The sequence below is a fragment of the Biomphalaria glabrata genome, chromosome 3, assembly GCF_947242115.1.
Source record: "Biomphalaria glabrata chromosome 3, xgBioGlab47.1, whole genome shotgun sequence".
In the NCBI taxonomy this organism is placed as follows: Eukaryota; Metazoa; Mollusca; class Gastropoda; family Planorbidae; genus Biomphalaria; species Biomphalaria glabrata.
In genome coordinates this window covers 11,713,853-11,731,602 of record NC_074713.1, presented here as the reverse complement: position 1 = coordinate 11,731,602, position 17,750 = coordinate 11,713,853, and the positions used below count along the sequence as shown (strand labels likewise).

General features: G+C 37.9%; 1 protein-coding gene across 2 annotated transcripts in view; it reads right to left on the bottom strand.

The window, feature by feature from the left end:
* LOC106079345 (mannan-binding lectin serine protease 1-like) overlaps positions 1-12,704 on the bottom strand; it is a 36,326-nt gene extending 23,622 nt beyond the window's left edge. For both annotated transcript variants that reach the window (XM_056024480.1, XM_056024481.1), the window contains exons 1-4: positions 12,625-12,704; positions 6,818-6,869; positions 3,052-3,178; positions 1,637-1,752 (exon numbers count right to left, since the gene is read on the bottom strand). In XM_056024480.1, coding sequence (XP_055880455.1) covers positions 1,637-1,752; positions 3,052-3,178; positions 6,818-6,869; positions 12,625-12,664 — 335 coding nt within the window. In that variant the 5' untranslated portion in view covers positions 12,665-12,704. The remainder of the gene's footprint in view (positions 1-1,636; positions 1,753-3,051; positions 3,179-6,817; positions 6,870-12,624) is intronic.
* Between the last annotated feature and the right edge of the window lie 5,046 nt (positions 12,705-17,750).

Sequence of the window (17,750 nt, the reverse complement as noted above, 5' to 3'; positions counted from 1 at the left end):
AGAACCACTGCTTGGTAAAAAAAATTTTTGGTAACCAGCGGTAGCGATCTATTCCGCTAACTCACTCCTGGAGACGTCCAAATACACCACTATATATATATATTGTTACGAATGAACAGTGATAGGTAGAGGTCACTATGTTTGACCCCGGCGAGATGACACAACACCAAGTGTTCTCTGGAATCTATGCGTGTAAACAAAGACAGGATGTGACGTGCCCTCACGTGTTATTCAAGAGGACGAAGGGGGCAGTGTTACAAATGAACAGTGACAGTTAGAGGTCACTACGTGTGACCTCGGCGAGATGACACTGCAGCAGGTGTTCTCAGGAATCGACATGTATAAACAACGACAGGATGTGATGTTTCCTCCCGTGTTGTTCCAGAGGATACTAGCAGTGTTTTTGCAATATTGGACAAGCGATTAGCGACTTTATATAAACCGGAGAGTTAATGTGAAAAGAGTCAGTACAGTCGTCTATACTGTTGTCTACTGTGCGAGACAGTAGAAGAGAGTGGACTTGAGCCGTTACAGTCGATACAGTCGATGTAAGACGTATACGCTACATGTTGCAGTGACGAATTGTTATAGTTAATATTCAATAAAGTTATATAAAGCTAAAAGTTGAGTTGTCAAGTTCTTTGCAATGTTTTTGTTTGTGTGCCTACTAGTACATTTAGCCAGAAGATTCAGAAATACGTAACAATATATATATATATGCATAGACACATAAATACATATACACATGTATATATATATATATATATATATATATATATAGATAGATAGATAGATAGATATATGCATAGATAGACCTGAAGACCAAAAAGAACATGACGACGCAGTCTACAAGAGGAAGCCGAGAGGACCGGAAAGAGCTGAAAAACTAGCAAGAGACCCTGGAGAGTGACGTGTTTTTTTTTCTGAGGCCCTATGTTTCATGAAGAACGATGATGATGATGATTCAAGTATATGTACAAAGAGAATGATAGATTAATGAATAGCTTACGCTATATACATATATGTACAAAGAGAATGATAGATTAATGAATAGCTTACGGTATATACATATATGTACAAAGAGAATGATAGATTAATGAATAGCTTACGGTATATACATATATGTACAAAGAAAATGATAGATTAATGAATAGCTTACGGTATATACATATATGTATTAATAGTCAGGTATAAAATAATTAAGTACCTTGCTACCACAAACTTGTCGCCATTGTTTTATAGTAAACCAGACACTGACATTACAACATTTTTTAAAGACTTTTTAAAATTTCTAAATGTTGCTAATTTAAAAAAATCATGCGTAAAAAGTATATCTATATTTTCTTTTACAGTGAAATACAACTGAATATTGATTTCTTTCTCAACTATTACATATTTTGGCTATTTTACATGAAATGTTGGATTCAAAGGGCTAACTTATTGCTGTCGATATTTTATCTTTGTATATTAAAAAAAGTACAATTCAAATTTCATTGACAAAAGTAATAACCACACTAGTGATATTCTGAATATTTTAAAGAACTAATAAGAGATGATACATAATCTATTCATAAGCAAAAAAAAATTATATGAAAAAGGACACATATTTGTTAATTAAATATATAAAAAGAATTACCGAAACGGATGAGTACCGGAGAACCAATTCGTGATGATGTAGTATTTTCCCGCCAAATTCTTCACCAAAACACCGCTGAACATGTGATATGTATTATTGACAGGTCGAATACTGCACTGCAGAGGTTAAAAAAAATAGTTTCATTTCACTACAAAAGTTTCCCTTTTCAGAGCTTACGTTCTATATGGCCATCTGTTTCTGTGACCAATGATTAATGAGGATGTCATGTGACCATCACAACGACCACCCCCAATACTTTACCCCAACTAATGTCCGGTACCCATTAGAGCTGGAGGACTCAGAGGCTCTTAAAGATCGCATAATTAATACATCCCGGTCTTCACCAGGATTCGAACCCGGAACTTCGGTTCGGAAGCCAAGCGCTTTACATTACCACTGCAGAAGTGATGAGTTGGTGCTATGGTGTAACTGAAGCAATGAAGAGATAATTGACTTCATTTTAAAGTCAAATGCATGTTTTGTACTCCAATGTGCTGATTTCGTTGAAACTAGAAATATGAAAAACGTTACTGCATTTCTGCTTGTTAAAAACGTGTTTGTGTTCAACAAAGAAGATGTCTATGATTATTGTAACTAGATCTGTAACAATAAATTCTTTACGAACAATGAAAATCTAGATGTCTGCACTAAAATCTATCATCTTTAACGGGTTAATTTAAAAGTTGGATTCTTTTATTAAAAAGTTTCTCTCAACATATGACGTCACAAAATGAAAGAACAACAGACATAAACACTTTCCATCTCTCTATATATAATACTCCTCATGGCTCAACAGTTTGGACTACATAGATCACGCTCAATAGCAAGAATTACCAAATGTTTCAATCTATATTTGAGAAATTTTGACCTCAAGTAATTCTTCATCCGTTAGTGGCAGGAGAGAGAACCTTCTTACACCAAATTCAACATACACGGGTATTGAATAATTCTATATATTTAGGGAGATTTTTTGTGATTTTTCAAAAGATCGTTATTAATTTCCGGAGATTTCCAGGACTTTTTTTGTATGATTTGAATTTTAGGAGATTTCCAGGAGCTCCTGGTAAATCAAGAGGCCGCTGGAATTGAAGTTATAAAATGGTTTAATTTAATAATTTATACACCTAGAATTAGCTCGTGTCCTATGAAAGTGCAGGGCCCACTGCAATCGCACATGTTGGAGTGCCTAAGGTGGCACTGCAAAATAGCGGCATATGCTACGCCGCCTGTCGACTAGTATCGTTATAAAATAGGTCCCTCTTTCTTTAATGTGATCTCTTCAGTACTCTAATCATTCTCATTTTCCTTGCTCAATTATTTAACCCCTTTCATTTTTAACCTTAAACAATTTCAGATTCTCCCCCCCCCCTTTTTTTTTTCAATTTATACTAACGCTAGAACTGCCTAAAACTCACAATAGATGGATGAGAATGAGGAATAGCTCCTTGTATATCGTCGGTTGTCTGCGCTACCTCTGAGGCTCCGTTGTCTGTGGCTAGAGGTCTCTGTCCGCAACAAAAGAAATCTATCTTGTCTTCTCGGCTAAAAAAATAATGGTACGTAGTGTTATTATACGTTGCGTTCAATAAGGCACTTCGTGAAATAAATATGGACTTAAGACACTGTAAGGCGTATTGACTTGAGACAATGAAATGTGTTTAGGAATTACACAATTAAATGCGTAATTAGACTATGGTTAGCTGCCTGGTCGAATGGTATGCGCTCCGAACTGTCGACTTGCTCAGTGTTCACACTCTTCTCGTTTCCATCTTATAGGGTCCTTCTGGAAGCTCGATCAAGAACGTAATAATTTTTTTCTGAACTAATGTATAAAATTTACATGTCAAAGTAAAAGAAATAAAGAAATTTGATAGGTATTGCTTTAATACAATGTCTATCATGGGCGTAGCCAGGGGGGGGGGGGGGTTTGGGGTTCAAACCCCCCCCCCCCCCGAAATGAAATCCCCCCCTTAGGGGGGGGGGGGGTCGGAATTTAGTGAATGATTTTTTGCTTTGATTTTGTTTATTTTAGGTGAGATTTTAATACTAAACCATCAATTGCCCCAGCACAACCAATGGGGTTTTGAGTTTAAAACCCCTTACCAGGGGGGTTCGAGTTTAAAAAACCCTACCAGGGGTTTTGTGTTTAAAACCTCCTTTTAGGGGTTTTGAGTTTTGAACCCCCTACTTGGGGTTTTTGAAGTTAACCCCCCCTCTTCTGTAAAACAAAACAAAACAAATGCAAACGAAAATCCCCTAATTCCAAGAGCACAGTTAAGGGAGATTTTAATTTTAAAACCCCCTCCAAAATTTACGATAAACCCCCTCTTCAATATAAAAAAAAGTTAATTACGCACTCAAAATGTTACGAGCGTAGCTAAATGGGTTTTGACTTAGTTTTTTAGTTTAAACCCCACTTCAGCGGGGTTTGAAGGTAAAAAATACCTCTTTAATAATAAAAACAAAGCAAATTATACACTCAAAATGTTTTGAGTGTAGTCAAAGGGGTTTTGAGTTTAAACTCCCCTCCAGTGGAGTTTGAAGCTAAAAAGTACCTCTTCAATATAAATAAAAGCAAATTACTCACACTAAAATCTATGAACGCAGCCAAAGGGGTTTTCAGTTTAAATCCCCCGCCAGTGGGGTTTGAGGCTAAAAAATACATCTTCAGCAAATTACGCACTCAAAATGCTATGAGCGTTGCCAAAAGGGGTTTTGAGTTTAAACCACTATTCAGAGGGGTTTAATGCTAAAAATACCTCTTCAATATAAAAATAAAAAGCAAATTACACACTAAAATTATTTGAGCGTAGCCAATCCAATCGGGGGTTTTGAGTTTAAACCCCTCTTCTACAGATGGCGCTTGTTTAAAGTTTAAAACCCCTCCAGATGGTTTTGAGTTTAAGATCCCCCTACAGAGCATTTTGAGGTGGAAAACCCCCAACAGATGATTTTGACGATAAAACTTCTGTTTTCGATATAAAATCTAAAGCAAACTACAGGCACTTAATTCCAAGAGCGTATTCAAGAGTGGTTACACATTTTTACCAGTGGCAGGGCTCCATTAATAAACTGTAGTGAATAGTCATCTGCCGAAATTGAAAAACACTAAATGTGGCTCAACAAAGATGGCTAAGACAGATTTTAGTAGTCAGTTATAGAGATCGGGTTTAAATCAAGGAAATCCTATGCCGAACTGGGAGTCGACCCTTTAGTAAGATTGTGAGAGAGCGACGCATGAGGTTAGCGGGACATGTTCTCCGACAAAATGAATTACGCATAAGAAGAGTTGTAATGATATCCTAGTACAACTTGACGCCACTCATTCATTGAGGTCCTCATGGCAGGTGGGAAGAGGCTTCAGACATTACCAGTGACAGATTTTTATGGAAACAGATTGACGTCAAATGCTCCGAACGGCGCGGTAGGGTCTAAGTCAGTAAGAATAGCACATTAGGTTTTTGAAATAAAACTTTTTAATAGCAGGAAAATGCTCTGTAGATACCTCAGAATATGCATTTTGTTGGCTTTCAATACCAGAAATAGTGCTTGGCTTCGGGGCTTCGCCTCGCGCTAGCGCTCCCCAGACCCCATTGCTAGTAATGGCAGGGAATCTACAATTTTATGGAAACAGCTTGACGGCAAATGCGCCAAACGGCGCGGGGGGGGGGGTCTAAGTCAGTAAGAATAGCACATTAGGTTTTCGAAATAAAACTTTTTAATAGCAGGAAAATGCACTGTAGATACCTAAGAATATGTATTTTTTTGGATTTCAATATCAGAAATAGTGCTTGGCGGCGGGGCTTCGCCCCGCGCTGGGGAAGCTCCTAGCGCTCCCCCAGACCCCCTTGCTAGTATTGGCGGGGAATCTACAATTTTTCCACTAACTCATGGAAGAACCTATTCTAGGGCACAATAAACGTCTTCCGAAAGAATGAAGGGTCAGAATGCAATAAAGATTATGTACAGACACATAAATACATATTTAAAAAAAAAATCCCCCCCCAACCCCCCCCCCCCGAAAAAAATCCTGGCTACGCCCATGAATTGTCTATACAAATTACACATTACAGATTGTGTTTAATTACTTTCTGTTTAGCCTGGCACGTTGTTTAGCTAAAACAAGGAAAAGGCGTATCTTGACTAGGGTACTGCTGTTCGCCGACGATGCGGCACTCATAGCTCATTCACATGAAGGACTACAAAACCTATTTAATGATTTGGCAGCTGCTTGTCATAATTTTAGCCTAGCAACAAGCCTCCTAAGACCTTAATCCTGGCACAAGATATTGCAACCACGAAACAGATTGGACATCACACACTTACGGTGGTGTAGAAATTCCCCTAATTAGACACTAAGCTGACAGGTAAAAAAGGAAAGGCTTCTGCAGTAATGGCAAAACTCTCCAAGCGTGTTTTGGAAAAAACTAAATTGACTACGTCAACCAAAATCCTGTTCTTTAAAGCCTGTTTTGTAAGCATTCCTAATGGCAGAGAGAGTAGGTTAACATACATGTGTCAAGAGCGTAGATTAAATTGCTTTCACTTACACAATGTGCATCTCCGTGCGTAGAGTGATGTCGCCAACCAGGATGTTTTGAAGCTGGTCAATATACACTCATCAATGCTCTTTTGACATAGAAAAGACTATGCTGGCTCGGACATGTCACCCGATAGAAGAATCTCCAAATTCATCCAATTTGCTGAATATGTGCAGGGAATCAAGAGCATCCCATGAATAACCTATAGAGATGTCTGCAAGACATGAGAACTATAGGCATTTACAGAAGCATGTGGGAGTAGATAGACCAAGAAAGGACAGTTTGGAGACAGACTGTAGTGCTGGTACAAACCTTGCCGAGAGCAATAGAAACGAAAGATCCTTAGTCAAGAGAATAATTAGGAAAGCTGCCCTATCATCTAGCCTAAATCAGATACATATATACATGCTGTCTAGCTGAGCAACCCACGCGATAAAGAGAATCCTTTGTCACATATCTACATTTTATCGTTACCCTAGCATGACAATCGCCAAGAGCTCCTCAAACTGTTAATGCCGCCTTTGCATGTCACATATTATGCATCAAACTAAGTTTGTTTACTTGCACTAAGTATTTTGTGGACAGAGCAATGTGCATGTTTTCTGGATAAAAACAATAATATAATAATTTTAAGAAGTACCTTATGATTTTATTAGTCGTATGCAACCCTCTTGCCGAATGTTTGACATAGGCTGCAAGCAAAATGATACAAACTTATACACATTTTTCAAGATCTATAACACTGCATAAGCATATATACTTATTTACTAACATATTGCTCATATTGTTATAACTCTGAAATGCACACCGCATCCAGGCTAGTGCTAGAAGGTGCGCACTGTGATAGACTAAACCTAAAAGGATGTCTACATTAGAAAGATTTCCGCCCAAGTAGAGAGCCAATATGGAGAGATTGTACCTAAGAAGGATGTTGTTTTGTGTACCTGTGATGTGTAAATAAACGTCTAGGTCTCGTTGAGTTGCCTCACTTAAGTTTTTACAATTGATGTCAGAAGTGGGATCTATAGGCAACTCAAGAGGAGGTAGGATTCGATCTCCATGGCATCGTTGAAGCTATTACATCAGCTCTTAATTAAAGAGCTAAGACAAGAGCTTCGGGACCGAGGTTTAAAACCCGCAGGTAGCAGGGAAACGCTCATGGCTCGTCTGCGGCAAGCTCTAATCGATGAAAAGGAAGATCCGGAAACCTTTCAATTTGAAATTGAACCTGGGATTTTTGATGTCATTGGCAAGATCCAGGACTGCGGGGATGCTTTTATGGAACAAATGAACACTATTAGGATCATGATGGGGAACATGAGTTGGAACATTATGGTGAACAAGGTAGATGAAAGTGTATTGCAAGTAGATGGCCAAATAGACCAAATTTATGAGATTGTCTCGCAAGCGAAAGAAGAAATAGACTCGTTGGTGAAAGGGCAGTTACCTGGTCAGGACTGTGGCTGCACAAACAGTGGTGATAGAGGCGCTGGGAATTGGAGCGCTGTCTGTGACTGTGTGGTGGGCAAGTCTGGCGGGGATGACTTTTGGGTCGAGAAACGTGACAACGATTGCTGCGACGATCTCAATGGAATACACAGAATTGTAAGAAACAAATGAAGGAACAAGAGAAGTCTGTTATGTGCCTGAAGTTTTTGTTCCTGGTATACCTGAAACGAGTACCTCAATGAGCCGGTCAGATCAAGACAACGTTGGGTCTGCATCCAAGCTTTTTGCTGTGGACATTAAAGACCTCTGTTTATCTGTCAGTACCTTTGACGGGAACTCAAACCTTGAAAGCTTTAGACCGTTTCTGATTCCTTGCCTTGGATTTCGTCGGGTGAAATGGCGAATACGGTTCCAACAATGGCCGAGACAGAAATAACGAATTTGACTTTGGCAGCGGCATAAGAGAAAACTCGATGGTTGGCAACTGCATCCAGGCGATAGACAAGAACTGTATAGGCGGCGCCCTGCGGGGACAGTGCTCATGCCAAGAAACCCAGCTACAAGATCTGAACTTAACAGAAATGTGTACTTATGCCCACATCAGTGAGAGTGACTTTAACAATGGGGAATGAATTCCATTAAAACCTGATGCAGTGGTGGATGAAAATTACAAAGGTGCTTCATGGGCGCACCTTACAAATGAGGCTGAGAATGACTATGTGTTAGAAACCATGGCTACCAATTGGCCTTCAACTATGTCACGAGACGTCCATGGAAAGAGTCCGCTGACTCAGCGTATTAGAACAACAACCCTGGAATCTACGGTGATCTCCACAACCTCCATTTGTGTTACGTGGCTGGCAACCCTGACCTCCACTAACTCTCCATGTGTCGGATGGCTGGCATCAGCGACTATCGTCATGAGGTCGAAGCAGCGACCACGATATCGTCTCAAGCGTAGACTGGCCAACTGGAAGTAGAGAATGCGACGGCCGCGGAAAACTGTGCAGATGGCTTCGTGGGCAACAGGCACCCTAACGTCTGTAGTTCCCACAGATCGAACTCCACCTGGACTGTCCAACCTCCACTGCACTGTTTCTTTTCGGGACGAAAAGCTCTAAGAACGGGGCAATGTTATAACTCTGCAATTCGCACCGCCATCCAGACTTGTGCTAGAAGGTGCGCACTGTGATAGACTAAACCTAAAAGGATGTCAACATTAGGAAGAAAACGATTTCCGCCCAAGTAGAGAGCCAATATGGAGAAACTTTGCCTAAGATAGATGTTGTTTTGTGTACCTGTGATATCGTGTAAATAAACGTCTATGTCTCGTTTAGTTGCCTCACTTAAAATATTACAATACTAGAAAACATCTTTAAAAAAACAGAGCTTATCTAAAGGGAAAGAACTTCGTCATTAAGCCAATAACGATCTAGCCATAAAGAACATTCATTGTGTAAATGTACAAAATAAAAATCGGAATGTTTAAAAATAATGTTATTCTATCTATTTAAGTTTACCTTTTTTAAAACGTTACCAAACCCACCGAGGAAGGCTACTGCGCTCTTTTAGATCTTCTAATGGTTGGATGGGGGGGGGGAGACTACAAAATGTGTCGTATTATCTATTTCGTATTTTAATATTAATGAAGTATTAAGACATGTTTATGAAATTAATTAATTAATTTTATTGACGTCGTCTTAGATTCACAAGTTGTAACACAATTGGTTCAAAGGTTGTTGTTTTTTTTTTAAATCATTTTAACACTGTCATTGGATCTGCTGCCTTCTTTTGGTCAAGTGGACAAATTTCTCCCAAGTAAACAGAAATAGGCCAGCTAGAAGACGTCTTACTAAAAACCAGGTTGACATTAACGAGGATCAAGCCCATTAAAAACTTACCAACTCTACACCCACGAATGTTTCCCACACTTTAGTTTTAACCTTTCCCGCCTATTCCTAATTTAATATTGATAACTGCTATCTTCTTACTAACTAGGAGAAATAGTATAAAACGAAGTAAGTTGACTTTCTAAACCATCTCCAAGGCCGACAAGCTTTTGGGGCAGTGAATGTAAATTTTTTGGTCTTGGTGGGTTCGTAATAAAATTGCATTGTGTGAAACCATTGTCTTTGAAGATTAATAAATAAAACATTCTCAGTCTATTTCAAATTTTAATAATATAATCTATTAATATATTGTTATAACTATGCCACGCGCACCGCCATCTAAGCTAGGAGGTGCGCAATGTGATAAACTAGACTGAGAAGGATGTCAACATTAGGAAGAGAAGAGAGAACGATTTCCGCCAAGTTGAGAGCCGAAGTGAAAAGACTGTGCCTAAGAAACATGATGTCTTGTGATCTTGTGATGTCGTGTAAATAAAGATATGTGTGCCTCGTTGAGTTGCCTCCCTTAAGTTATTAAAATATGTTATGGCTAATGAGAAACTCTCATAGACAACAAAATTTAAACTAAAGAAGCAGCACTCAAAACATTTTTTGTAACAATCAAAGAATGATAAGTTAAGTAGCTCAAGCGTCAATGCAAAAGAACAAACTAGTAATAAATATAAATATTTGGAAAGAAAATGATAGTGTGCGTGTCTGTTGGGGAGAGGCGGGACACCCTGAGCTAACCACACCAGGTGACACCCTACACTAGTAACGTCACTGACTATTCAGATCATACAGTGATCGTAGACTTCATTTTTATGTGCCAATTAGAGATTTTCGAATATTATTTTTGCTTGCATTGTTATTCTGCAGAGTATTTCACATAGCCTAAATGATGATTTAAGTTTTTCAGTTAGATTTACAAAAGCCTGAAATAAGTGTTCAATATTAACACTCAACAACTTCTTAACGGCGCAAAACATAAGCGCCTTAAAGATGAGGTAGATGTCACAACGGATTTTCTTCTATCAACTAATCAACAAGCAGCCTCATGGAAAGGATTCCTAATATTTAGGGTGATACACGCTATGACGATATGGAAAACTTGCCTACAAAAGTTTATTTAAGTTCACCTTGCAATCCAGAGCAAAGAAATACATTTTTCGATTATTTCCCCTCCTCCTGAAATTATAACGGTTCTCATGGGTCAAACTTAGCATATCACATTAACTAACATTCTCTAACATGGAGGTAGCAAGGAAGTTGGGGTTCACCTTCCTCCTAAAACGAAAATGAAATCGCTACTTCTTCAGGGGGGGTTAATAAAAAAAAATTACCATAAATGAAAAAAAAAAAAAAAAAGCAAATCACTCACTCAAAATGCCATGAACGTAGAAAGGGGTTTCGAGTTTAAACCCCCTTCAGAGATGTTTGATGCTAAAAAAAAATACATCTTCAATATATAAAAAAGCAAATTACATACTCAAATTATTTAAGCGTAGCCAAGCCAATGGGGGGTTTTAAGTTAAAACCCTTCTCCTCCAGGTGGCTTTTTTTAAAAGTTAAATACCCCTCCAGATGGTGTTGAGATTAAAATTCCCAACCGAGCGTTTGTAAGTAAAAAACTTCTCTCTTCAATATTATTTTAAAGCAAACTACAGTTACCAAATTCTATGACCGTAGCTAAATGGGGTTTTGAATTTAAAAAAATAGAACTCCAGAGATTTTTCAGTTTAAATCCATTAACAGATGATTTTGACGATAAAACTTCCCTTTTCGATATAAAATTTAAAGCAAACTACAGTCAACTAATTCCAAGAGCGTAGTCAAGAGAGGTTACAAATTTATAAGAGTGGCTGGTTCCATTAATAGAGTGTAGTGAATAGTCATCTGCCGAAAATGAAAAACACTAAAACAAAGATTGCTAAGACAGAATTTAGGATTCAGTTATGAAGATCGGGTCTAAATCAAGAAGTTTCAATGCCGAACTGAGACACAGCATCGCATGAGGATTGCGGGACATGTTTTCCGACAAAATGAATTACGCATAATAAGAGTTGCAATGACGTCCTAGTACAACTTGGCGTTACATTTTCATGGAGGTCCTTAGAGCAGGTGGGAAGAGGCTTCAGACATTGCCAGTGACAGATTTTTGTGGAAGCAGCTTGCCGCCTAATGCGCCGAACAGCACGGGAGGGTCTAAGTCAGTAAGACTAGCGCATTAGGTGTTTGAAATAAAACTTAAGGCTACGCTCATAGAATCTGGTGACTAATGAATGGTTAATTCTATATTAAAGAGCGGGTTTTATCTCACATAAAAAAAACAAAATCAAAGCGAAAATCAGTTTTTAAATTCCGATCACCTCCCTAGAAGACACAAACACACATATCCTAATAGGAAACACTAGTCCGAAACAATAGAGTCTAAAATTGGAGGACCAGACAAAAAAGAAATTGTGTGAGACAGAAGCACATGACAGAGAATCATGACGTCACGCTGTGAAAGATTGCTCACTATCAATCGTAAACAAACAACATTTAGGCACATGATTCTCTATCTCTTCTATCCAAATTACGTAATACACACAGACTATCAAGTGACAGTTTTTTCTTTTGCTTTTTTATCAATATTATCACGTGGCTAAATGTTGTTTGTTTTACGATTGGTAAATGAGATCCATTATTGAGGAAAAGAGAACAACGCTGGTAGAAGAAAAGCACCAGAGAAGAAAAGCAAGGCCAATGACACTAGCTTTAGCTGGAATAACCTTCCCAGTGTGCAGCCGAACTTTCCGTGCTCAGAAAGGTCTCGGCAGGCACATGAGGAGGCATAAAACCCCAGTGCAAAGCCCTCAGCCCCCTGGATGACAAAAGTGATCATCATCAAACCACGATGAACCATATAGATTTGAAAAAAAAAAACAATTAGCAAAGTACAAAACATCTTTTGCATAAGTTGTTTCTTGAGTAATTAAAAGATGAATACTTTAACATTTTGTTATTTTTTTAATAAAGAGTAAGTACATTTGAGAAATTATTTATCTACTTACAATGTATGTAAATGTATATCTACAATGACATGATAGAAAAATAAAATGCTTACCTATTGCCCAGACTAAGCCAAAACTTAACACAAGACGCATGGTAGATTTTTTAGCACAAAGAAACAGTCAGCTCTGGACAGTTGTTCGGTTTTATATCCAAGTCACCAGGGATTACATGATACATTTGTGTGGACCCTGCGCACAATTTTGAAATTTTCATTTTGAGGTTGCATTTTTTAAAAAGCATAATCAACTCATTTACTCTGTCTGTCTGGTAAAAAGTGTATACACATTATTTCGTCCACATTTATTCTCGGATCAAATTGAAACCTCGCGTAATTAGTGGGAAGCGTGGTCTTGGCTACCTACGAATGGGGGCTCTAGGTTTGACACCCGACTCGAGCAGAGTTGTAATTACTGAGCGCCTAAAGGCAGCATGGAAAACCAACTCCTAGATACCCCCTCCCCCCACTGGTCCATAAATGAGATTGGACCAAAGCGCTCCAAGCATGCTATAAGCATGATAGTAGCGCTATACAAAAGTGATAACAATAATTATTCATTTTTCATAGACAAGACCCACTAAAAAAGTACAGATATTTATATTCTATGTTTGATACCAACAAAGGGAACTAATCCTTCAAATAAATGTTTCTGTTTCTCCCTGACACATTTACCAATCAAGTTGTTTCTTTAAAAATAATATTTATTGTACCTAACAAAACATAAATTGATAATCAAAAATTCTGCATTAGTCAATTAATTATTGATAATTATTTCTTTATTTGATATCGAATAAGGGAAATAGCTTGTTTGTAATGGCGGAGCTCTTCCCCTTAATAAAAGCTCTTTTCTGTTTTAGAAGGAATTGTACTTTAAATAAATTTGAAATTTTTAAAAACAAATATTGGTAATTGTTTTCTTCACATGGTTCAGTAACTAATTTCGTTGTTTGATTTTTCACCTGACTATGGTGTTTTATTATGATTTGATAATCCATGATGCTTTCTTGTGGTTTTGTGGATAATGATATTTTGTTAGGGTTTTATCGTCTAAAATGTTTTCACATGGTTTAGTTATGTTTTTTCTTATATATTTGACGACTGTAAGAAGAATGTTAATAATAAACGTATCCATTTATTTATTCATCTTGACAGAATGAAAAAAACTACAAATTTCACAACACCTTCAAACAATGCAACATTTTTTTGGGGTTGCAGTGTCTAAATATTATTTAACTCCGATAGAACCCATCAAACAGATTTCGTTGAGCTTGGAAGTAAAAAAAAAACACGTCAGTCTAAACGAAAGCAGCTGTGGCCGGGAGAGTCTATGACGTGTAGAGCCTAATGGGGAGAAGGGGAGAGAACGATTCAAGGAGGGAGGCAGAAAGAAAGAGTGGGAGGCAGAGAAAGAGAGAGAGGCAGAGAAAGAGGGTGAAAGATAAAGTGAGGGAGAAACAGAAAGAGACACATACAAACAGAAAAAGAACAATAGAAAATTGAGAGAAGTAAGTAAGTTACATTGACTTGGAAAAGTAAAACTTCAACCCTGGTGTCAGTAACTTCAGTTCTTATCAAAAGCATTTACACAAAAATGTTTTATAGGCCATAAAATTGTATAACTTATTTGCTCCCTCTCTCTGTATGTCTCTGTTTGAGTTTTGAGTTTAGGCACATCGGCACAATTAGGCCATGTCGTGCTGTCTGTCTGTCTATCTGTCTCTCTCTCTCTCTTTCTCTCTCTCTCTCTCTCTCTCTCTCTTTCTCTCTCTCTCTCTCTCTCTCTCTCTCTCTCTCTCTATATATATATATATATATATATATATACAATAGATAAAATTTTAATTATTTATAAATATTTTATTAAAATATATATAAAATATATGCATTGCTCCATAAAAAAAAATGGGGTTCTTAACATAAAATTTAAGAATCATAATAAAGTCTATTCACATGGGCATCATGTTTTATTTTTAAAACATGTATGCAAGGAAAACAAAGTTTTTATTTTTGTTGTGTTATTTAATGAAATGAAGTAAATAATAATTTTATAGCAGTTCATTCTATATAAATCTGTTTTCATTATTTCATATATAACCCTTCCTTCGTGATCGAAGATGAGCACATTTCTCAAATCTTATAGACTCGAAGAAGACTACATAGTCCAATCCTCACTTTAAAAAGCCGGCCGCATACGTGGCATGTGTACGTTTGGTAAGTTACAGACAGGCAGTGGCGTCACTAGGGTAGGTGTCACTCGGTGCGGTCAGATCAGGTGTCAACCCCCCTCCGTATTAAAAAAAATTGTGTTTGTTTGTTGAGCTGTAATACATAAAGTTTGTAATGACCTCATTTATTTGATTCTTCAACAGCTATAAAATGAGTGTCTATTAAATTTAAAATCTCAGTTGTCGATTACAATTTATCTACAGTTTACTGGGTTTGCGTAGCCATGTGAAACTCTGCACGCATCCTTAATCTTTCGAATCAAAGACATTGCATTAATCTATAGTTCAGTTATGCAACAATACAACTATAAGTTAATGAAAAAAAATATTTTTTTGGAGGGTGGGGGGGGGGGGTGGGGGGCGTGGGGGGTATTTCAATCTTAAAAACGTCTTATTTACTGAAAGTGAATACTGTAACAATTTCCTTTGTTTGTTTTTTTTTTTTGTGTTTTTTTTTTTTTATAAAATTCCGCTATGTCAAAGTTTTGTTTGCGCCTTAGTCTAAAAAAGTTCTTAATTTAAATTTTAAAATCCTTTTTCAAATAAGACGCCATAGAAAAGCAGATGGTAGAAATGGTTGAAGGCTTTGTTAAATGAGATCTTGTTTTAGGTCTTATATGTAGGCCTTTATGAATCATATGCTGTCAACATTTCTTCACAAAATAACTTTTGTTGCCTTCACCCGCCATCTTAAAAACAAATGGCCGATAGATAACAAACCGCCATGAGCCCATCAACACACAGACAAAGCGAAAGACAAACGAGTCAAAAGCAGGACAACAGGACAAAGGGTCTACCTCCCTCCTATTGTCATGGGCAATGTTTTTTACTTTTACCTTTACCTATCCCTTAGTCTGTTGGACTGTTGGGGCACCAGGCAAGATTTGTCGACCGTCTTTCTCCATTCCTCCCTTTTTTTTTTGCCTTGATTAGAACCTCTCTCAATGGCAGGCCCGTCCATTCTTTAATATTGTCCTTCCATCGCTTTTTCTGTCTGCCTCTTCATCTTTACCTGGTACTGTTCCCTGAAAGAAGGTCATTGCGAGCGCCGTAGATCTTGTAATGTGGCCAAAGGTTTTAAGCTTTCGTCTTTTCACAATAGTTAGCAGGTCGTCATGGGCTCCGATCGCTACAGTAACCCTGTCTCTGATTTCTTGGTTTGTGATGCGGTCTTTGAATGTGATGCCTAGGATCCTTCTGTAGCATCTCAATTCCATTGCTAGGATCCTCCTCTCAAGCTCTGCATTCAACGTCCACGACTCGCAAGCATATAAAAATGTGGCCATGACCAGAAAGCGCATCAGTCTGATTTTGGTGCCGAGGGCTAAGCCCTTATCTTTCCATATTATTTTAAGTTTTGAATGGGCTGCTGTAAAATGTGCTATTCGGGCCAATAGTTCGGGTTTTGTTCCCTCATCTGAGACAATAGCTCCGAGGTATTTGAAGCTGTTAACACTAGTTAGCTTTTCATCTCAAATACTGATGCCTCTTTTAAAACCCTGATGGCTATTGGTCATAATTTGAGTTTTTTCGGCATTTATTTGCATGCCATATGCTGCGGAAGTCTTGTCAATGCGCATCACCAGATCAGCTAGCTCTTCTTCTGTCCCTGCTAGGCCGTCAACGTCATCTGCAAAGCGCAAGTTAGTAATTCTTCTTCCTCCAATGCTAACAGTACCTTCATAGCTCTCGAGGGCATCTTCCATTCTCCTTTCAAGGAAGATATTGAAGAGTGTTGGTGACAGTAGGCAGCCTGGTCTTACTCCAACTGTGGTTTTGAACCAGTCCCCAATATTATTGTTGAAGTACACCGCACTGGTGGCATCCTTGTAGAGGTTCTGGATAAATTTGATTATGTTTTTATTAATGTTGTACTTTTCCATTGTCGCCCAGAGTGCTCCGTGCCATACTCGATCGAAAGCTTTCTTGAAATCAATAAAGACATGGAAAAGATTCTTTTGGTGTTGGAGATATTTCTCACAGAGTATTCTGAGGTGCTGCGACCTTGTCTAAAACCTGCTTGTTCTTCTGATATGATGTTGTCTGCTATCGGTTTTAGTCGGTTTAATATGATGGGCAATGTTAGATCACTAAATAACAAAATGGACGAATTTGATTGTTGCTGCAGAAATTTCTACCAATTCCATGAAAGCTCGCTAATCTGTCACACTGAAACATTGCTAAATTAAATTATTCCCAATACATCAGTAGACTTGAATTTATTTCTTTTGTACATATCAGACAGAACAACAGAAAGGGGCAAAACAATAGGAAGTCAACTGGCTATTTATGTCAATAAACAGTACTGTTGTGTCAACAATATTTCAATCAAAACTAAAGTGTGTACGACTGATATTGAACTACTATGTAACAATCTCAGGCTATACTATCTGCCGGGAGAGTTTACACAATTTTACGTCATACTTGTGCAAATACCACCCACAGCCAACACAGAAAATGCAACAAAACATATATTAGACATTGTACAGATGGTGGGGACATTAAGTTCTAATGCTGTTCGAATAGTTATGGGAGATTTCAATCATCTTTCGTTAGCTCAACACTTGCCAACATATACTCAATATATTTGTTGTCCCACAGGCACGATAAAACCTTGGATATGTGTTATAGCTACATAAAAATGGCCTACACATCTCGTTATTTACCCTCGGAAAGTCGGACCACATAATGATTCATCTTACATCCATGTACAAACCGGTTTTAAAAACAACGAAACCCGAGGTACAGTCCATCTAGTCATGGTCTGACGACGCTGTTTTACAGCTACTAAGTTGTCTGGAGCAAACAGATTGGGACATGTTTGTAAAAACTGTCCAGACAGATGAACTACCACAATTGTTAATTCGCACATCCATTTCTGTGAAAACATGATTGTACCAAAGAAGAAAATTAAAACATTCAGTTATAATAGACCATGGATGACCAACATTAAAA